Below are 21,610 nucleotides of genomic sequence, written 5' to 3' on the forward strand. Positions count from 1 at the left end.
TCTCTTTTTAAAGGACTTTTCAAAAGTTCTCGGCGTCAATCCAGAAAACCGCTCCCGCCAACACCAGAAGAGGTATTTGAAATACCAATACAGAATTTTACTTACTAGTTTTTACACTCCAGATTTTAAACTGTTTAATTTGGATTAATTCTCATTAGGAAAAGCCCCCCAGACCCCTGCCCCCACAGCCACCGCCACAGCCTGGCTTCACGGTGGGGATGACGGTCATCGCCGAGTACGAGTACGCCCCTATGGCACCTCAGGACCTGGAGCTGAGGAAGGACGAGGAGTACACAGTGCTGCAGATATGCGACGCAAACTGGTTAAGAGCCAGAGATAAATATGGGTAAGGTGAAAACAGTAAAAAAAAGCTAAACTGTGATCATAAAATAAAGAATTAATAATAAATAAAATAACATTGTATAAATTGAACATTTTTGTGTGTAATGCACATCTGTTTAAAAATGGTGGTACTGTAATTTAGTAGTGCAGTAGTCAAATTTTTCCAATTTAATTGAGTTTTGAAAATACAAAATTTCAATTCAAATTAATCTTCAGAATGATCCTGTCAGTCCTGACGCTGTCAATCTGCCCATTCAGGACTATGGTTCTCCTAAAGACTCCATTTCCCAGCATTCTCAGCCCATAAACTAAAATGACTCTGCAGCTTCAGCCTCAACCACCTTCTGATTGCTCATTTCCCACACCTGTTTGCATTAGTATAAATAGTCCTCTGTTTCCTGCCGAGTATTACCTAGTTTACTAGCTCTGTTATGACAGGTTTTCCTTGCTATCTTGCCTTCTTGTTATCAACCTGGCCCTGGTGACAGAGCCGATATTTATTCATAAACCCAAGATCAATCTTTAGATTGATATTTAGATCAATTTAAAAGATTAGTCTATTTTGGGCAAAAGGAAAGTTGTAATAAAAACAAAAAAACACATTCATGTGTTAACTGCTCTGGATAATTTTGAATGTATACATAAAACATGTTTAATGTTTTGTCAGATTCTCTGTCTTGCTACCAGATTTTAGTGAGTGCTCCTAGTATAATTACAAAATTAGATAGTAATTTTAAATACAGAGGAATCCTTAAACAGGGATTAACAATCACTCTAAAGGAGCTGCAGAGATGCTGTTACTAAGATTGGGGGAAAAATAAACATCATTCAATGAGACTGTAAAAGTCTAGACAGACAGTTTTGCAGAAAGTTGTATAAATATTTAATTTTATACTATTTTATTTTATACTATTTTATTTTATTATATTTTCCAGACAAGAGGGATACATTCCCAGCAACTATGTTGTCGAGGCCCTGAATGGACTGGAGAAGTGCGAGTGAGAATACATACTTACAAACTTAAAAATAACAATAATAAAATATATAATATATATATTTATGATTTTTTTTGTTTATGTAGATGGTATTGCAAGAACATGAACCGCAGTCAGGCTGAGAATTTACTGAAAACTGAGGTGAGAACTGAGTTAATGCTACGATACCTTTTAAAACCTTTTAAAATACACATTTAAAATGTTATGAGTATTATGAGTATTTAAAGCAATTTTTTAAATTTCAGAATAAAGATGGAGGTTTTCTGGTACGAGATTCTGGACGATTAGCTGGAAAATACACAGTGTCAGTTTTCACCAAGAGTGGAGGGTGAGTGTGGTATGCCACTAAATGTACACTGAAATCATGAAGTCACATTCATTAAATGTTATCACCATAAATTGGCCTTTATCTTTTAGGTGTAAATCTTCAGCTTTTTATACACTTCTCTTTTTTCAGGGAAACTTCTGGCAGCTCTCGACACTACAACATATTAACCACTCAGCAAGGCCAGTTCTACCTGGCAGAGAAACATTATTTCAACAATATTCCAGATCTTATCAATTACCATCAGCACAACGCTGCAGGTAAAGTCCATGACTCTATAACTCTATAAAGAACTCTATAAAGAAGGAACGCTATAAAGATCAGCATTTATAGGCATTGTCAAGCTATCAATTATGTTGGTATCGGTTCTCTGTAACAAGAGATACCTAAAAATCTGTCATTAGAATCAGTATAGGGATAATTAAGTGGTACTGGTGCATCCCTAATGAATAGTGTACTCAATAATAACTATTATAATTTACAAACAAGCTAATAATTCACTTTTGTAACTGTTTCAGGACTGGTGAGCAGGCTAAAATACATTGTGTCAAATCGAGCTCAACATGCTCCATCCACTGCTGGTCTGGGCTACGGTAAGTCTATCCTTCGCAGTAAGGGCTTAAGTATTGTGATTATATCTGTATATGCATTGATTTAATTATATCTCTTTATATGCTTTATTTACTTAAGGTGTCTGGGAGATTGATCCTCGCCAGCTCACGTTTATAAAAGAGTTGGGTAACGGGCAGTTTGGGGTGGTGAAGTATGGAAAGTGGCAGGGTCGGCATGATGTAGCCATCAAAATGATCAAGGAGGGTTCTATGTCTGAGGATGATTTCATTGAAGAGGCTAAAGTCATGATGTGAGTACTAATTATACAGTGACTTATTTAATTTAATTTGCAATCTAAAATAATTGTAATTGTTTTTTTTAATAATCAGATAATCAATAAATGCATAGATAATCTAATGCATTTGTTAATTATTCAAAATCAGGAAACTTCGACATGAAAACCTGGTTCAGCTTTATGGAGTTTGCACAAAACAAAGACCTATTTACATCGTCACTGAGTTTCTCCCTAACGGATGTTTGCTGACGTACCTGCGGGACTACCTGCAGCACCCCTCTCCTCTCCTGCTCCTGGAGATGTGTAAAGACGTCACAGAAGGCATGGCCTACCTAGAGTCCCAGCAGTATATCCACAGAGACCTTGTGCGTTCTGCCACAAAACACGAAAACATAACATAAATATATTACAGTGAATTTATGTGAGGGGAACTCATTATGATGTAATTTATTTTACAGGCAGCAAGAAACTGCTTAGTAGACTCAAACGGCACAGTTAAAGTGACTGATTTTGGTTTGTCAAGGTAAGAAAACTTGGATTGGTACTTCTAAACCTTTTCTTAAATATGTCCCTGGGTTAGAGGTTTGAATTGCAATCATGCTGCTTCTCCATCAGCAGCCAGAGTCAGAGAGAGAGTACAGTAGGTCATGCTGCTTCTCCATCAGCAGCCAGAGTCAGAGAGAGAGAGTACAGTAGGTCATGCTGCTTCTCCATCAGTAGCCAGAGTCTGAGAAAGACTCTTAAGCAAACTCATATTATGGATTTTGCTTCCCTTATAGCCAGGCATAAAATATTATCACAATGGAAGCCCCCATTTGACCATAAAAGCTTTTTATTGGAAAACCTTTTTTTTCCAGTTATTGATTAATACAAGAATCACAACTGGCTGTTACTAAGGTCGATAATAAAAGTGTAAATTCTGGATAAACATATATAAATCTAAATGCCCTTTTATTTATGAAATGTTGTACATGCTGGATTTCAGTTTGTTTGTTTTGTATATACAGAATTTAGCTGCTGAATACAGTTTTAAATGCTTTTATGCCTGTGTACTTTGTCATTTCTAAGGTTATCATTACTTCCTTTTAGTGCAACAAGGCTGGCGAGATGTTTACTGTAATTTGTGAAAAATAGTCTCGAGATCAGGAATGCATTCAAAAGGGCCAACACTAGAAATTTAGTAAATATTTAAGATATATTCTTGCAAAGATATTAAAAGAAACATCTAATTTGATGCCCTGGAACATTCGTCGAACCCAACGGGTTAATTGGCTAAGCAATAACAGGAAGGAAATTGTGTTGTTTAACAATGGTAATTTTATTATTACAGATATGTTCTGGACGATGAGTACACCAGCTCTGTAGGCTCAAAGTTCCCTGTACGCTGGTCACCTCCAGAAGTTCTGCTTTACAGCAAGTTCAGCAGCAAGTCAGATATATGGGCATTTGGTTAGTATCTGTCAAACTGGCAGCATACCTGCCTTATTGTTTAAATCTTTAATCTTTTAATTGATTGTATTATGTGAAATGAAATATTTTTTATAGTACTTTCTATTGTTTTAACAGGTGTTTTAATGTGGGAAATCTACACACTGGGCCGAATGCCATATGACCGTATGAATAACACAGAGATAGTGGAAAAGGTCTCTGGTGGACATCGGCTGTACCGTCCTCAGTTGGCCAATGACAGAATCTACTCCGTAATGACCAGCTGTTGGCATGATGTACGTGTACTGCTGTACTGAACTGCAGCAGATCCTTATTTTTATCTTATATTTTTTGGCTTGTAAAAATGAAGGTGAAGATACACTCTTTAATGCATATATAATAATACTTACTGTTTTCTCTCTCTTTTATCACAGAAAGCTGATGAGCGACCCACGTTCCAGGATCTCGTGATGATTATTCAAGACTTAGTGGAGAACATGGGCTAGAGAGCAGGCTGTGAAACATTGGGCATTAAGAAAAAATTGATCTTTTATTACAGAGTACAGATATTGTCCTAAGCTGGATGTTGGACTATGAATATTTAAAACGATTTAAAAAATGAAGATCGAATAGATTCTCATTTTTAAATGCCATTTGTTATAGTATGGATTCTTTAAATGTTTTTTTTCTACTACTACTGTTCCATCTCTTAAACTGTACTGTTTTTGTGCATTAAATTCTGCAAAGCTTCCAAAGTCAGATTACTGCAACTCTTTACTGTGCACAGTTGACTAAGAGGGGATCTCATCAGGATTACATTATTTACAGATGAATTATCTTTGTGAATTTATTGTGTGTTGCTAAAACAGTATATCATTCATGTACGTGATGTTATTGAATAAAATGAAAGATATGTGGATTAATGTTTATTTTATTTTACCAGAGAGTAGTTGGTCCCCATCAAAAGACATTACATAGAGCCATTACATCATTCTGAATCTGTATCCATTGAATTTCACGTTTGATTCTAGACTGATACCCTTTTAAAGAAAACGTGTTCAATGCCATCTTTCAAAGTAAAATTCTCTTATAGTGAATTAATTACTTTCTAAATAAATAAATAAAAAAGCAACTTACCGCCTTCATTGTTGACAGTAGGGCTGGGTGATATAAACACTCTATAGATGTTTACTTTCTGCCAAAAACAAGAAAAATAAGCATTAGTTTCTATTAGGGAGTATTGCTGACCTGTAATTGTGAATTATGAAATTATCAGATTTAAGTAACTTAATCCTAAAGATTGTAAGGTTTGTTATAATATCATCAGTCATTATGATTTGATTTAAAATCTAAGGTTAATTTTTAAGCATATCGCAAGTAAATATGAGGTTTTTCTCCCCTTTTTCCTTCATCCATATTCAGAAATGTTCTGGGCTCTTATGGACTAAGTTCGAGCCGGCAGATCTGGCGATCTATAAATCATATCCCCGGACTGCAGGTGGGTGAAATGAGCTGTAGATCAGCGGATCAGCGCAGGCGCAGGAGTCACAGCTTTAAAAAAAAAAGCGCGGGAGTTGATTTCTGAGGTAAACTGTTAGCTTGATTAGCTAATTTTACCTCAGACCCGTTTGAGCACTTCAGATGCTTAAATATTTACATAATAAAAATCATTTTTACTATAATAAAATGTACAAAGATAGAAATATTTTTAGTAATATTGTCTGTTAAATATACCATTTATACTGTATTTTTAAGAAAATGTTTAGCTTACTAATGCTAACTTGGTTACCTAACTGATATATCCCACTGTTTTCCTCAAACTGTCCATTTTTGCTAACCTATGTTAACTAGGATCTATGTTAGCTGATACAACCTAACCTAGCTAGATAACACAAACTAAGTCTCTTCACACAAATACACCAGAAAATATATGACAAATATAAGACAAAATTGCAAGACAAAAATATATAAATGAAAACTATAAAAGTAAGAAATAAATATAATTCCAGAAAAAAGTAGTCTTTTCCTAATCCTTACATCATATGAAAACAAGTCTCTTGTAGTGTTATATAATATTTTTGATGACCCTTCATTTGACCACAAGGAGAGGATAATACATTTGATTATAATTTTAGCTGTACGCTTCCCTGCTTCCCCAGTTCACCCCCCTCCTTTTCCATTCCAGTTCAAGGGCGTGGGAAATACTAGCAAATTCAGACATAAATGAATAAAGAATAAGAAATGTCTCAATTACATTGATATTTTAAAACTTTTATTTGTTTAGGTTTGTTGTTTTTTTTGCATTTATATATTTGTGATGGTGGTTATATATGTTGTGAATTTGGCCTAATATTGTGTCCATCTCATTTTGTTGAATTGTATTATATATAAAAATCAATTTTAAAAAGATATACTTATTTGGCACCACTGAATGTCCATTTATGGATATTGTGGCGTGGAAGAGGAAGGAGGACTCGTGAGACTCATTGCAAGTACTCAACAGCTCTTTATTAACAGGCTTGCCACTCACTTATAGCCTTTAACAAGGCTATGAGATTGAAACCCAACTGCCACCACATGACAAACAGCCCTGAGGCCACCAACCCAGCTATCCCACACAAAGATGGTAGGTCCCCTTAACCCACCCAAAACATACCCCCATAATGCCCCGCTGGCCCCGGATTACCATACCCCGCCCCCACAGGCACACTAAAAGCTGACACACACACACACACACACACACAGGAGAGTTTATTGTCATTTCACGTCATATGTGGTACATGAGAAAATACTTGCAGAAATGACAAAAAAATACATATTTGAAAGTAAAAGAAAATTGTCAATAAGATGGAGTTAAAAAAATAAAATAAAATGTGAATTTTCTAGTGTGGAGTGTAATGTAATGTAATGTAATGTAGTGCACGGTAGTGTAATGTAATGTAAAGTAACGTAGTGTAATGTAATGTAATGTAATTTAGTGTAATGTAGTGTAGTTCAGGGTAGTGTAATGTAATGTAAAGTAATGTACTGTAATGTGATGTAATGTAATGTAATGTAATGTAAAGTAATTTAGTGTAACGTAATGCAGTGTAATGTAATGTGGTGCAGGGTGTAAAGTGTGGCTCTCACTAAAAACCAGGGGTTTCGTGCATGACGTATTTTTGGGGGCGGAGTTGTGGGAAGGCTGTTGTCGTAAGGGGAGGGACTTGAATAGGGTCAAGGAGCATGCGCAGAGAGGAACCCGCACAATTCAAAAGGCCGGTGTGAATCTGCTGCCGAAAAAAGAAACCGCTGGAGCAAGAAAGGTACAGTATAAGCTTTAAAACACATTGTTTGTGAAATAAAAAATGCACGTAACGAATACAATTATTAAAATCTAGGAAGAACAGTGTCTATTTATGGTGCTGTGTAATATCTGAGGCTCAATTCCATTTATTTATCAATGTAAAGCTCCAAAACGCCCCAAAGTTAGCTTTGCTGAACAATATTATTGAATGTACAGCAGTGTTGGGGCATCTGAATCTTAAATTACACCTAATTTAGTTCGATTGAGGTGACCATATCTGTTTAGTATCTTGCTTACATACCTGGTTGGTCTGGGGGGATTTCATGTTAGTTTAGTTCAATCTGATTTATATATATCTGGTATCCAAATACCTGGATGGTCTGGGGGGATTTCATGTTAGTGTAGTTTAATCTGATTTATATATATCTGGTATCCAAATACCTGGTTGGTCTGGCAGGTATTTCATGTTAGTTTAGTTTAATCTGATTTATTTCACTGCTACTGCTTCTAAATGGGTACAAATGAAGATAATTTTGGTTTCTGTATATATTTTGAGTTATTTGGTTGTCACAGATTTTAAATGCAAAAATAAGGTCAGAAAACATACATTTAAAATCTGACATGTTATCAATTGTTTTAATTATTGCTTGATTTTTTAGATTGCCTGTGACTGATGCAACAAGTGGTTCCACCATTCATGTGTCGGAAACTCACCTGAAGAGGAGGAGTTCCTTTGCCCTTTGTGCAAGATATAAGACAGCCCCTACCAACTAACTCATCCGCTGACCCTGCTTTTAAATGTCATTGCTACCACTGTTTTCCAACAACTCTAATCAGACTTCTTTTTCATTTTATGTTAAAGAAAAACACACCTTAAAGATGTATGTTATAACTTTATTGTAGACTTTGTCACCTGAGGTTGTTTATTTTTTAAAGACAATACCTTTTATAGTTTCCATCAATAACAGTTTGCCAATTCAACTATTTACTTTTGACACAGCACATGCTAACCCTCACTTGCTGAGACTAAAGAATGTAAATGAACTTTGTGCCCTTTTTAGATAGAAAAAGCTGTAAAATATGTTCCGCAACGAAACTACATTTATGTCAATATATTGTTCTCTTTTTGTATACTTCAGAATTTAATACATTTGCTATTTGAGTTTAGAAACAATATGCTCATAAACATACTTTTATTGTTAACATTGTTTTCATGCCTAGATTGTATTAAATCCCATACATCTGACACAGAGGCAAACTATGTTCCGACTCAGGATAACTGTAGTCCCAGTGTAAAGAGTTAATGCATGAAAAAATAATTATATAAAACAATGAAAGTGTATCCAATAAAAAAAAAAAAATAAATACATTTTGGCTAATGTGGTCTCAAACTGAATGTTGTATTATTTTCTACTATATTACACAATATAAATATTAACCAACGATAATCAACCTCTTATGCAAAAATAGTCACTTTATTCACCCAGTTAAAAGAAAGACACTTTATTTTAAACATTTTACATGTGCACTATCAAACATCAAAAGTACTGTGTACAAAAATTATTACTTGAAGTTAGCTATAGAGTGTACAGGGCCACCTCAAATAATTGTAATATCTTTGAAAAGTTACTTTATTTTAGTAATTTGGTTAAAAATGTGAAACTCATTATATAGATGTATTAAACACAGTGATCTATTTTAAGCATTTATTTATTTTATTGTTGATTATGAAGCTTACAGCCAATGAAAACCCAAAAATCAGTGCATCAGAAAATTAGAATATTATTTAAAACCAATTGGTACTTTCTGCAGTGTGGGCAGTGTGCCAAGTCCTGCTGGAAAATGAAATCTTCATCTTCATAAAAGCTGTCAGCAGAGGGAAGCATGAAGTGTTGTAATATTTTGTGGGAAAACAAAACTGCACTGACTTTAGACTTGATAATAAAACACAGTGGATCAACACCAGCAGATGACAGACATGTCTCTCCAAACCATCACTGATTGGTGGAAACTTCACACTAGACCTCGAGCAGTTTGGACTGTGTGTCTCTCCACTCTTCCTCCAGACTCTGCTCCCTTGATTTCCAAATAAAATGTAAAATTTACTGATGATCAGTGATGGTTGGAGAGACATGTCTGTCATCTGCTGGTGTTGATCCACTGTGTTTTATTATCAAGTCTAAAGTCGGTGCAGTTTTGTTTCCCCCCAAAATCTTACAGCACTTCATGCTTCCCTCTGCTGACAACTTTTATGGAGATGCAGATTTCATTTTCCAGCAGGACTTGGCACACTTCCCACACTGCAGAAAGTACCAATTGGTCTTATATAATATTCTAATTTTCTGATTCACTGATTTTTAGGTTTTCATTTCACACGCTTAAAATATAGATCACTTTGTGTGTAATATATCTTTATAATATACGAGTTTCACATTTTTAACTGAATTACTGAAATAGTAACTTTGTGAGATGGCCCTGTACATTGCAGTCTAAGGTTTACGATGCAGCAAGTTTTTCACTTGCAATAAAGACTAGTATTCGGTTACTGTGGAGCTGGTATCAGAATTAAGAGGAAAAACTGCATGGACATTTTACCAACTTTTCTCTAAAAGACAAGAAGGCACTTGAGTGTGTTCTTGACAGTACAGAAGAAGTTCTGATGGATCTTCATGATTGACTGTTCACACGATCGCCACCTAGAAAAAAATATATACATTTATTTATCACAAAGAAATTCAACAATAACAAGATTTATGACTTATTTGGGGAAAAATCATAGTAAATAAATATAGATTACTACAAAATCACAGTTTTAAACAAAATACACAGATTTTACAACTAACAGAGTAAATGTACCCTGAATATCAGGACCAGTACAAAGAGTAACACAGGCTATTGAGGAATATGAATAAAGTTATTAGCACTATAAAGTACATGAACATGAAAACGATATAAGATACATATCCTGCACATGAAATACCCACCAGACCAACCAGGTATTTGGATACCAGATATATTTATATAAATCAGGTTAAACTACACTGACATGAAATACCCGCCAGACCATCCAGGTATTTGGATACCAGATATATATAAATCAGATTAAACTGCACTGACATGAAATACCCGCCACAACATCCAGGTATTTGGACACCAGATATATATAAATCAGATTAAACTAAACTAACATGAAATACCTGCCAGACCAACCAGGTATTTGGATACCAGATAAATATAAAACAGGTTAAACTGCACTGACATGAAATACCCGCCAGACCAACCAGGTATTTGGATACCAGATATATATAAATCAGATTAAACTACACTAACATGAAATCCCCCCAGACCATCCAGGTATTTGGATACCAGATATATATAAATCAGATTGAACTAAACTAACATGAAATCCCCCCAGACCAACCAGGTATGTAAGCAAGATACTAAACAGATATGGTCACCTCAATCGAACTAAATTAGGTGTAATTTAAGATTCAGATGCCCCAACACTGCTGTACATTCAATAATATTGTTCAGCAAAGCTAACTTTGGGGCGTTTTGGAGCTTTACATTGATAAATAAATGGAATTGAGCCTCAGATATTACACAGCACCATAAATAGACACTGTTCTTCCTAGATTTTAATAATTGTATTCGTTACGTGCATTTTTTATTTCACAAACAATGTGTTTTAAAGCTTATACTGTACCTTTCTTGCTCCAGCGGTTTCTTTTTTCGGCAGCAGATTCACACCGGCCTTTTGAATTGTGCGGGTTCCTCTCTGCGCATGCTCCTTGACCCTATTCAAGTCCCTCCCCTTACGACAACAGCCTTCCCACAACTCCGCCCCCAAAAATACGTCATGCACGAAACCCCTGGTTTTTAGTGAGAGCCGGTGTGTAGTGTAGTTTACTATCAGGGGTGTGACTGGCCGCTGCTGTAAACTCCAGGCCGGTAGGGGGCGGAACTGCAGGATTACTTCCTCTGATCCAGAAGATGAGAGTGAGGAAGAAGAAGAGCAGCAGCGCAGAGTGAAGCAGGGCTGTATATGAAGGTCAGGGTGATAAATCCTGATAAAACACCGAGTTCCTGCGTTAATCTGCTGTAGATCAGTGTGATGGATTCTCAGGGTGTGGCGGCGGATCCCCACCTGCAGCAGTTTATCGAGGTGGAGTCTCAGAAGCAGAGGTTTCAGCAGCTGGTCCACCAGATGACTGAGGTGTGCTGGGTAAGTTCCACTGATAACCTAACCATGATCCTTACAGTCATTCATACACTATATATGTATATATATATATGTGTATAAGTGTGTATATATATATACACACTTATATAACCTACATCCTGATCCCTACACCCATTCATACAGTATATTAATAAATATATACACTTATATCACATAAAACATGATCCCTACACCCATTAATACACTGCATTTAATATTAGAGGTGGGTAACCCAGATACAGAAAATAAAAATCCATCCAAGCCACATATGGAGTTATGGAGTTGGTACAAAACCCTGGAAAGCATTTTTACTTTTTGGACCTGGGTTTCCCACCTTTAATATATATATATAGCTGGCTGGTTTTTAGTCCTGACTAACATACACTACATGTTAAAAGTTTTAGAACATATAATCTATCACAATAAGAAATGTATCATAATATGATAAAATACAGTTCCATTACCCAGCTCTAGTTGCTAATCATCTTGACTTTAGATAAAAAAATTGATTTGAATATTTAAAAAATGGCAGGCAATCAAATAGTAAATGCATTGTGACTAATATTATTATTATAATGGTAGAATATGAGTTTAAATTGTACATGTTCTTTTTATTAATCTTTTTAATCACTGCTGGTTACATACTGTAGTCAGTGTAAAGATTTGTATATAGAAACATTATAATAGGTAGAGGTGGGTGATGTATGAAGATGATGGTTTATTGGTGTATAATGGATGTTTTAGTGGTATGTGTGTGTCTGGTAGAGGTTATATATGAATAGGGAAGGTTATTTGTGTATAATGGTTGTGTTAGTGGTGTTTGTGTGTTTGTTGTAGAGGTGATTTTATAAATAGGATGGTTAAAGATGTAATGGTTGTGTTAGTGTTTATTGTGTGTTTATGATGGTTATAGGTGTGTAATGGTTTGTTTTTGGTCACTGATATAAAATTGTTAAGTTGTTTAGTGCTGACCATGTTTTCAAGTATTTTTTGTTCCTATATGCACAAACAAACACACAGATATGACAGATACTTATCTTTTTTCTTCTTTTTTTCTATTTTCTCTCTAATGTTTCCCACAATCAAAACCAAAACTTATTTGCTTATTTATTTTTTTCGTAGCTGATTTGCTTCCATTGTTGTTTCTCAATATTTGTCTTTTTTTCCCCCTTTTTTATCACTCCCCCCCCCCCCCCCTTTCTCAGTCATTTTACTATTTACTATTATTATCTCTTTATTATATTTATAATGACCACAGATACTTAAAAGTCTGTATTAACACTAGTAACCCTAATAATTTGTCATTCCTGTTGTCCTTATACCTCTTTCTGTTTTTCTGTGCAGGAGAAGTGCATGGATAAGCCTGGCCCGAAGCTGGACTCCAGGACTGAAGTCTGTTTTGTTAACTGTGTTGAACGTTTTATTGACACGAGTCAGTTCATCCTCAACAGACTGGAACAAACTCAGAGGACGAGAGGCTCGTTCTCATAGACGATAACGGACTGACCTCCATCCAGAAAACTAATGGAAATTGTCTGTTGTCTCGTCAAACAAAGTGCCTCACTGTGAAGTTTATCAGAACACCAGTTCTGTATCAGAGTGATATGGACATAAAGGATAGGATACATCTGCTGTGCTTTTTACGCTTCTCTCAAAGATCTGGACCCATATTGATTTTTTTTTTATTGCCTTCTCTTTAATTTATGTTGCATGCAAATCAGTGTAGTGTGCTATAGAAGGTTACATCAGCAATTAAACATGCACATGCAATAAAGTTCATATTCACTTGTCTTCTTTGTTGTCTGGATATTACTTCATCTTTTTTAACATAGATGAGACATGTGAATATACAGCATTAGTAGTATGTTTGTGCTTAAAGGCTAACAAGAGCTTTTAATATCTGATGAGGAATGATAATAATTAACGTGTGTTGAAAACAAATGCCAGCACATTTAGAAACTCTACATTCAAAATTCTACATGTATTTATTATTAATCCAAAAATAAACATTTAAATCATTGTTAATATTAATATGACAAAATCTCTGTGGAGGATTGTTGGTCCACTCTTTACAGAATTTTTTAATTCATTTTAGCCAAATTGCAGGGTTTTTTCTGCATTACCGTCTTGTTAAGATCATCTGCAGCATCTCAAGCAGATTTTGACCAAGCCACTCTAAAACCTTCATTTAGTTTTTTAAACCCATTCAAAGGTGAACTTGTTTGTGTGCTTTGGGTCACTGTCCTGCGGCAGAACCTAAGTACACCTGAGCTTGAGGTCAATTTCTGAAGGCATTGTGATGCTGCACTGATTGGTGGCATTTGGTAAAAAAAAAATGGACTCTGACTTCAAATATATCGGGGGAAAAAGCATGTGCTTGTCCTCACACTCCTATATAAAGGTACATAGTAGAAAATTGGCTAAAAACACGAAAAATTCCATGAAATGTGATCATCTGATGGGAAAACACAGAATCTTTTGTATCAAAACTGTTTTTTATTTTTATTCTTTCTTTCTCTGCAAAAGTCAATAAACATATAATTACAAGAAAACTGGCTAAAAAACAACAATTCTCAATCCCGAACTACATGTATTTACCAGGAATACGTCACAGAAGGAATTACCACCCACAATGGACAGTGCAGTGCATGGTAATGATGATGACCAGCGGCATCTGGTTTAAACTGAATGTCCATTAGTCTCCAGAAGACATGACAAAAGTCATGGGACAACATTATAGACCTATGCAGTGACGTGTGGCCTTCAGTCTGTTAGTCCACAGCATGTCATGATTTTTACTATCAGGCACATAAAGGACTTCACATGGTTCTCCAACGTGCTGCAGAACTTCTACACCTGGTTCTGGAACAGCACCAAGCCGGTCAGATGAGCTTATTCTAGTTAAAACATACTAGGTTTTATCTTAATTATTGCTAAAATAACTTAGTTTCATGTGACCTAACATTTATCAAATCACTTCACTATTTGTACATTCTACAGTGTGTGACTGTAATTATGCAGTCCATGGCAGTGTGCAGGAAGTCCATTTGCTGTGCGTCAGATAGAACTCTTCTTTATCCATGAAGCATCTGCCAATAAAAACATTCAGATTTTCAGATTCACATTCTTTGCATAAAACAGCAAAATAAAACATGCCGATATAAAAATAACATATCATTAAGTGTAATTACTCAAATAGCAACTTATGCCAACTTTTTATTATTGAATATATTGCAAAAAAACCTGACATGCTAAAATTCATTGGACAGCAACCTCTAACCTCTAACCTAATCTAAATTAGTGTTATAACAGGGTCGGCTGTATAAGTTATGAGGTGTTAACTTGTTATATTTGTAAGTAAGGTTGAACATGGGCCGGTGTGTTTATGGTAAGGTAAAGCATTACTAAGTATTATTTTTAGTATAGAGAGCACTTCAGTTTCTGAATCAGTTTCTCTGATTTTGCTATTTATAGGTTTATGTTTGAGTAAAATGAACATTGTTGTTTTATTCTATAAACTACAGACAACATTTCTCCCAAATTACAAATAAAAATATTCTCATTTAGAGCATTTATTTACAGAAAATGAGAAATGACTGAAATAACAAAAAAGATGCAGAACTTTCAGACCTCAAATAATGCAAAGAAAACAAGTTCATATTAATAAAGTTTTAAGAGTTCAGAAATAATCAATATTTGGTGGAATAATCCTGGTTTTTAATCACAGTTTTTTATGCATCTTGGCATCATGTTCTCCTCCACCAGTCTTACACACTGCTTTTGGGTAACTTTATGCTGCTTTACTCCTGGTGCAAAAATTCAAGCAGTTCAGTTTGGTGGTTTGATGGTTTGTGATCATCCATCTTCCTCTTGATTATATTGCAGAGTTTTCAAAACTCAGCATTTTTAAGTGGTCTAGAGATGTGTGTATAGATGTATATTGTCTGTAGGGCTGCAACTAATGACTTTCTGACGATTAATTTTTCAATAAGTTTTGCATTCACCACTAATTCAATGATCACAGTTCAATCTATTTTTGGGCAACTTTTATTATTTGCCATAGTCAACAAAAAGCTATTGTTGCAAACTGTTCAAAATGGAATGGCAGGTGAAATGCTGATTGGTTTAGTTCATGTTGCGCTCAAAACATACCCATGATTAATTAAGTATTAGAATTAGTACATGACTTTTGTGCGTTTTGACATGCGCAGGGTGTACTTTTCCCGTCGTTGCGATAGCAAAGACACACTAAATCAAGCATGCCCGGTGCACACAGTTAACAGCTCACCTATAAATCGCTAAAACAGGGCCCAGAGTGTTATTTTATCTACCTGAATTGGTACTAGAGAAGCTCTTGCTTCTGCTTCCTGGGGTCAGATCCTCGTGGGTTGGTAAGGTTTTATACGGCTGATCCCAGGAGCTGTCCGACAGCGCTCCACGCAGATACTCAGGCAGTGAATCCCAGCTGAAAGTGGCGTCTTTAAAGGCGTGCAGCAGAAAAATGCCCAGGATTATAGTGAGGAACCCACTGACGGTACCGACCACCCCGTCCGTGGACATACGCAGCCACTCCTTAAACAATATGGCGGAGCACCCCATCACCGAGGTGGTGAAGAAGACGTAGTAGATGGGAGTGACGATGGAGGTGTTGAAGATGTCCAGGGCCTTGTTGAGGTAGCTGATCTGAATGCTGACACAAATCACCAGGCAAATGAGTAAAGCCCAGAACAGCGGGTCTTTCAGCACCGCCTGACCAGAAAACAGCTCCTTAATACCGATACCCAGACCTTTAACACAGGACACCGATAACGAACCAATCACTGAGCAGATGAGGATGTACACCAGAACGTTCTTCTGACCGTAGCGCGGCACGACGAAGATGATCAGAATCATACTGCTCACAACAATGCAGACGGCAAACGCTATAAATCCTGTGGGAGAGATAAGATAAAACATATTATATGCATGTTATATTGTATAGTAATATTATTATACTGATTTTGGTGTAAAGATATTATACAGTATTATTGCTTTAGTGAATCATTTTTTTTTTCAAATTTTTTCCCATTTTCTCCCCAATTTACACGGCCAATTACCCAACCCACTCATTAGGACTCCCCCTATCACTAGTAATGCCCCAACACACCAGGAGGGTGAAGACTAACACATGCTTCCTCCGATACATGTGAAGTCCGACTCAGCCTATTTTTAAACTGCTGCTGATGCTGTAGCATTACCGAGTAGCATCACAGCGCTGACGCTCGGAGGAAAGCACAGCGACTCAGTTCCGATACATCAGCTCACAGACGCCCTGTGCTGCAGACATCACCCTAGGAGTGATGTGGGGAGAGAGCGCCATCTACCCACCCGGAGGAAGCAGGGCCAATCTTGCTCCCTCTGAGCGCCGGCAGCTTGATGGTAAAGCTGCATAAGCGGGATTCGAACCTGCGACCTCCTGCTTATAGTGGCAGCGCTTTAGACCACTGGACGACTTTAAGTGAATGCATTTTTATGCATTTTATTATTCTTTTAACTGAATTAGCACTATGCTAAATTAGTGCTGTTCAAATAAACAGTTTAAGTAAGAAAACATGGAAAACAACACATTTCAAATACAGTTTGTTAAATTCAGATTCAAATCTGAAAAATTGTCAAGACTTCATCTGGGTAGTTTTAGCTTAACATCAAATGTTATTATCCAAATACTACAATTAAGGTAAAAAATTATACATTTAACATCCTATTGGAAGAAAATCACTCTAATAATTTCAAAATCATTGTTGAGTAAATAGTAAAGTCTAGGTCTGTCATAATACCTCTTTTTTTGTGGACTGTCATTTTATGATCATATGATGCCACTGATATACTGATAATATAATAATTTTGACAAGATTAGAACTAAACGCACTTTAACTAATAAATAAAAATACATTTACAAACATTCAAAATACCAGCTCACATTCTCACGTTCACCCTGCTAAATAAACACAACATGCAATACCAAGGTTAGCCAAAAATATTGAGGTCATGTCCATATATTTGATGATAAATCAATAGGGCGATCATTGTGACAGGCTGGGTATTGGGTAAATCATAAATTACAGCACCTGGATCTTTAAGTTTCTCTGCCATTGCCCTCAGAGAATCGACCTCCTCCTCCTGGGGGGCGTGAATCACCATCACTGTAGATCCCAGAATACACAGAATACAGCCTACCTTCCCATGAATATTCAGCTTCTCACTCAGGAAGTATGATGACAGCACAGCACTAACCGTGAAAAGAGAAGAAAACTTATACATATATAGTCTACATACAAATATATATTGCTTAGATGACCAGTTTTACACATCTCTGCTGGATTTTCTCAGTCAGTTTTATGAGGTAGAGTCACCTGAATTTCGGGCTTTCAGTTAACAGCTGTGCTGAACTCATCAAGAGTTAATTACTTGAATTTCTTGTCTCTTAATAAAGTGTTTGAGAGCATCAGTTAAAGTAAAGTAGTGAAGAGGTAGAGTTACAGGTATACAGTGAATAGTGAATATTTCAGTAATGTTCTAATCCAGATTATGAGAAGCAACAACTACTCAACTAAATAAAGAAAAAATGACTTTGAAAGTTTCCTCAAGTGCAGTCATCGCAAAGACCATCAAAAACGTTATAATGATAGAACTGGCACTCATCAGGACCGCCCCAGGAAAGGAAGAGCAAGAGTTTCCTCTTCACAGAGGACTTCACAGAGTATTTTGGTTTGTTTAACACTTTTAAGTTACTACATGATTCATTATGTGTTCCTTTATAATAGTATAATATATAATATAGTCTGGATCACTTTACTATTCATTTAGGAATTAATGTAGGAAAAGTTTTCAGCGTGTCGGAAAAATTAAAAACATAGAATGAGGGCATAACTCATTTTAAACACATACTACATTTAAACCACAACAAACGTACAGACATGCCAGATGTAATGGGTTACAGGACTACTATTGAGTCCCATGACTTTTGGCATCTCAGTGTATATACACCCACCTTACTAAAACGCTCAGCGCTCCCAGCGGCGTCACTAGCGTGGCCGGGGCAAAGGCATACGCTGCAAAATTTGCTGCCTCCCCCACTCCCACTGAAAATCAGATACACAATAAACACTGTCAGACAGAAAACTAACACTTACATAATCGATTTTACTTATTATATATATTTTATTTTACTTATATATAATAAAATATATACTTACTTATTATCACTTATTAATATAATTAGTGAGTTTCTCTAATTAATGATGTTTATACTTAAACAATGTCTAAACATATTGGCTATTCAGTAATGAACATACAATATAATTTTTGTCAGATGAAATTATTCTCTTTTAGTTTAATTTATATTTCAGGACAAATAATAATATCTCTTTTTAGAATAATTCTAGTATCTAAATAATAACATCAAACATACTTGACAGTAGGCCGGCCCACCACAACCATTCCTTCAGGTAAGCATATCCACCTTGACCTGGTGATGATGTAAAAAAACAATACCAGTTTACAAAATATACACAAACAGGTCTGTCGTGATAAGTATTCCTCTTTGAACAATATATTTTACATAAATATTGTGTTAAACAATATTACCGTCATATTCAGATCATTCTTTTTCCCCAAATTATAAAATGATAATATAAAAGCATAACCATGCCATTTTACATGTTTTAATTGTAATGAACCTTTAATTGATACGAATATTCACACATTGGTTTTGAAATACACATATATTTTTTCATCTTATATAAAACATGAAACAAATAAAAAATCAGCTTTTATCCACATACATAGCTCTCCTTCCAAGAAAAACATATAGAGCATTAAAAAATAATTAAGGTCATGTCCATATTATATATTTCAAAAACTTTATTATTGTTATAGGCCCAGTCACAACATAACATTACAACAGTAAGAGCATTAAAAAAATTGGGGTCATATATATTAAAAAAAATGTAATAGTAGCATTAACAGTTCCTGGTTTATTGTTTAACTGATGTTTTTGTCACATAAATATTCTCACCTGCTCTCATGGAACCTTTACTCGCCAGCCGTAAGAGTCCTTTCTTTTTCAGAATAAAGCTCCCACCAATGAAGGCACTGGAGCTGATGGCGAGCGACAAACCGATGTAGAAATCAGAGCGATTAACACCGTTCATCTAAATATAAACACAAAAACTGTTATTAGTATGGGATGTGATTAGACAGGTTGTAAAACATCAGCTTTCTGTCTTACTTATCATATTTATCAATATTTAAAGCGACAGTTTGTAGGTTTTGGGGATTTGGGGATTTTGGGATTTGGTGCCCTCTCTGGTGATAGTGTGTAATTGCACATAGCATGTGGAAGAGTACTTTTAAAGTATGTTAATAAAAATAAATACCCGGCATTTTGAGTCACTGTTTATACTGTTTTGTTATTTCTTTTTTCATTTATAAAATACTCTCAAACTGTAGTTAAAAGAATAATTTTCATTTACACTGCTGTTTTAAGACTACCAAAAATAAGCAGACAATTATATTGTTATCCACCCACACACTTTACATATACTTTTATTATTATAAGCCAATATCTGTCAGGTCTGTGTGAATAAACACACAACTAGACTCGATATTCTTGGTGTTCTATATGCAACCTCTGGCTTTAATTTATAAACCCATTGCTTAAAACCCTGTACTTACATTGTGCACTGTATTTTAATACAGTAAAGCAGACTAATTTGCACAGACATATGAAGCATAAATGAAATACGTGTTCATTAAATTCACATTGTCACCTTCCTAAAATAATAATAAAAAAATTTACTTTTTGGATCATTTGATTGTAATAATAGCCTTTGTCAAGAGTGTTACTTTTATATTAGTAACATATAATATATGTATAAATATTGCAGAGTTGTTAAGTATTGAGTTTTATTAGTCTGCATTTCAGTCAGTAAAATAAACTATCCTCTTTACCTATTGCTTATTAATTTTTAAATAGCTATAACAACTCTCATATGTAAGTTTATTTATATTAATACGTTTATTATTATTATTATTATTATTATTATTATTATTATTATAGAAAAGTGTTGATATTGGAGTTATTAAAGCTGTCACGTGACTTTCTGTTGGGGTTAGTTTAGGAAGTCACGTGACTCTGTTGCTGTTTCATACAGAGAAGGTGTTTCAGTATTAAAGCTCAGTAAATACAGAGATATTAGTTATTTTACTCAGTTGTATGAATAATATATTATATTATATAACAGGCAGTTATTAAACAGCCGGAGTTATCACGTGTTATAGTGAACATATTATAAAGAAAGGAGCTAAAAGTAACAGTTCTGGTGGAATAAACGAAGTGAATCTTCACAAACACACTAATATAATCAAATAAACAGTGATAAAATCAGATATACAGTAATTAATCATTATAATCGATTGTAATTAATCAGACCTTGTATCAGTAAAAGCCCATCGACGCCGCGCGCTGAAAACTTCCTGCTGAGCGCGTGAGCTGCCTGTGGGTGGGGCGAGGCAGAAGAGTGGGCGGTGTTACGGGAAGATGGAGCCAATCACATTCCGCCTCTTTACTGTCTGTCATCCACACCAACAGAAACGTATTCATTATATTTTTTCATTAAAACTCTACATTTAATGATTTACAATCAGAATCCTTTTTTTATCTGTTTTGGTTCTTTGATCACAAGCGAATATAATTTATAAGGAATTTTAAGTTTACTTAAAAAATATGATGTGGTTTCACTAATTATGGGAAGATAACATTCATATTTTAATGTAATATAATTATTTTCTTGGTTTGTTTAACACGTTTTAGTTTAATAAATCATCTGCATGAGTTCCTGTACAGCTTTTTTATGACTTGTATTTTACTGAATTCACATTTAGCTTAACGCACAAAAACTAATCAAAAACACAACAGCGGTGTAATGCTGTATAGTATGAATAGGCTACAATAGTATGTATAAACATTTCTTATATTATTGATGATACATATTTATAAAGGTACTTCAACATATATTCATCAGTACATAATAAAATAACACAAATTATAGGACTGATATAGGACTTCATAAGCACTTCACCATCAATTCTTTATACACCTCTGTAAGTACAATCCCCATTTCTG

The 21,610-nt window shown here is 35.1% G+C and overlaps 4 protein-coding genes and 2 long non-coding RNA genes across 7 annotated transcripts in view; 3 read left to right on the forward strand and 3 right to left on the reverse strand.

Moving 5' to 3' along the window:
• gsr (glutathione reductase) overlaps positions 1–2,881 on the reverse strand; it is a 50,747-nt gene extending 47,866 nt beyond the window's left edge. The window contains exon 1 of the mRNA XM_022683637.2: positions 2,764–2,881. The gene's annotated coding sequence lies outside the window, so the exon portion shown is untranslated. The remainder of the gene's footprint in view (positions 1–2,763) is intronic.
• Positions 1–4,856, forward strand: part of btk (Bruton agammaglobulinemia tyrosine kinase) — a 31,224-nt gene extending 26,368 nt beyond the window's left edge. Inside the window, exons 6-18 of the mRNA XM_007236470.4 lie at positions 14–72; positions 159–346; positions 1,278–1,340; positions 1,424–1,478; positions 1,583–1,665; positions 1,795–1,922; positions 2,181–2,255; positions 2,353–2,524; positions 2,658–2,874; positions 2,968–3,032; positions 3,840–3,958; positions 4,076–4,233; positions 4,372–4,856. Of these exons, the coding sequence (XP_007236532.1) occupies positions 14–72; positions 159–346; positions 1,278–1,340; positions 1,424–1,478; positions 1,583–1,665; positions 1,795–1,922; positions 2,181–2,255; positions 2,353–2,524; positions 2,658–2,874; positions 2,968–3,032; positions 3,840–3,958; positions 4,076–4,233; positions 4,372–4,443 (1,454 nt within the window). The 3' untranslated portion in view covers positions 4,444–4,856. The remainder of the gene's footprint in view (positions 1–13; positions 73–158; positions 347–1,277; positions 1,341–1,423; positions 1,479–1,582; positions 1,666–1,794; positions 1,923–2,180; positions 2,256–2,352; positions 2,525–2,657; positions 2,875–2,967; positions 3,033–3,839; positions 3,959–4,075; positions 4,234–4,371) is intronic.
• Positions 4,857–7,054: 2,198 nt separating this feature from the next.
• Positions 7,055–8,061, forward strand: LOC125804744 (uncharacterized). Of its 2 annotated transcripts, none has more exons than XR_007440916.1 (2): positions 7,055–7,242; positions 7,883–8,061. It is a non-coding gene; the product is annotated as an uncharacterized LOC125804744 (long non-coding RNA). The 2 variants fall into 2 exon arrangements; XR_007440917.1 differs by lacking the exon at positions 7,055–7,242 and adding an exon at positions 7,716–7,738.
• Positions 8,062–8,710: 649 nt separating this feature from the next.
• Positions 8,711–11,113, reverse strand: LOC125804743 (uncharacterized). Its single transcript, XR_007440915.1, has 2 exons — positions 10,930–11,113; positions 8,711–9,919 (listed from the first exon to the last, which is right to left on the reverse strand). It is a non-coding gene; the product is annotated as an uncharacterized LOC125804743 (long non-coding RNA).
• Positions 11,114–11,211: 98 nt separating this feature from the next.
• Positions 11,212–13,235, forward strand: timm8a (translocase of inner mitochondrial membrane 8 homolog A (yeast)). Its single transcript, XM_022683634.2, has 2 exons — positions 11,212–11,448; positions 12,790–13,235. The coding sequence occupies exons 1-2, from the start codon at positions 11,338–11,340 to the stop codon at positions 12,934–12,936; spliced, it is 258 nt and encodes an 85-aa protein (XP_022539355.2). The 5' UTR covers positions 11,212–11,337; the 3' UTR covers positions 12,937–13,235.
• Positions 13,236–13,921: 686 nt separating this feature from the next.
• Positions 13,922–21,004, reverse strand: zgc:101583 (Mg_trans_NIPA domain-containing protein). The gene is made up of 7 exons (XM_049484148.1): positions 20,918–21,004; positions 19,502–19,637; positions 18,896–18,952; positions 18,476–18,566; positions 17,553–17,713; positions 15,777–16,376; positions 13,922–14,534 (listed from the first exon to the last, which is right to left on the reverse strand). Exons 2-7 carry the CDS (start codon positions 19,635–19,637, stop codon positions 14,503–14,505), a joined length of 1,077 nt encoding a protein of 358 aa, XP_049340105.1. The 5' UTR covers positions 20,918–21,004; the 3' UTR covers positions 13,922–14,502.
• Between the last annotated feature and the right edge of the window lie 606 nt (positions 21,005–21,610).

The sequence above is a fragment of the Astyanax mexicanus genome, chromosome 10 (assembly GCF_023375975.1).
Source record: "Astyanax mexicanus isolate ESR-SI-001 chromosome 10, AstMex3_surface, whole genome shotgun sequence".
NCBI lineage: Eukaryota > Metazoa > Chordata > Actinopteri > Characiformes > Acestrorhamphidae > Astyanax > Astyanax mexicanus.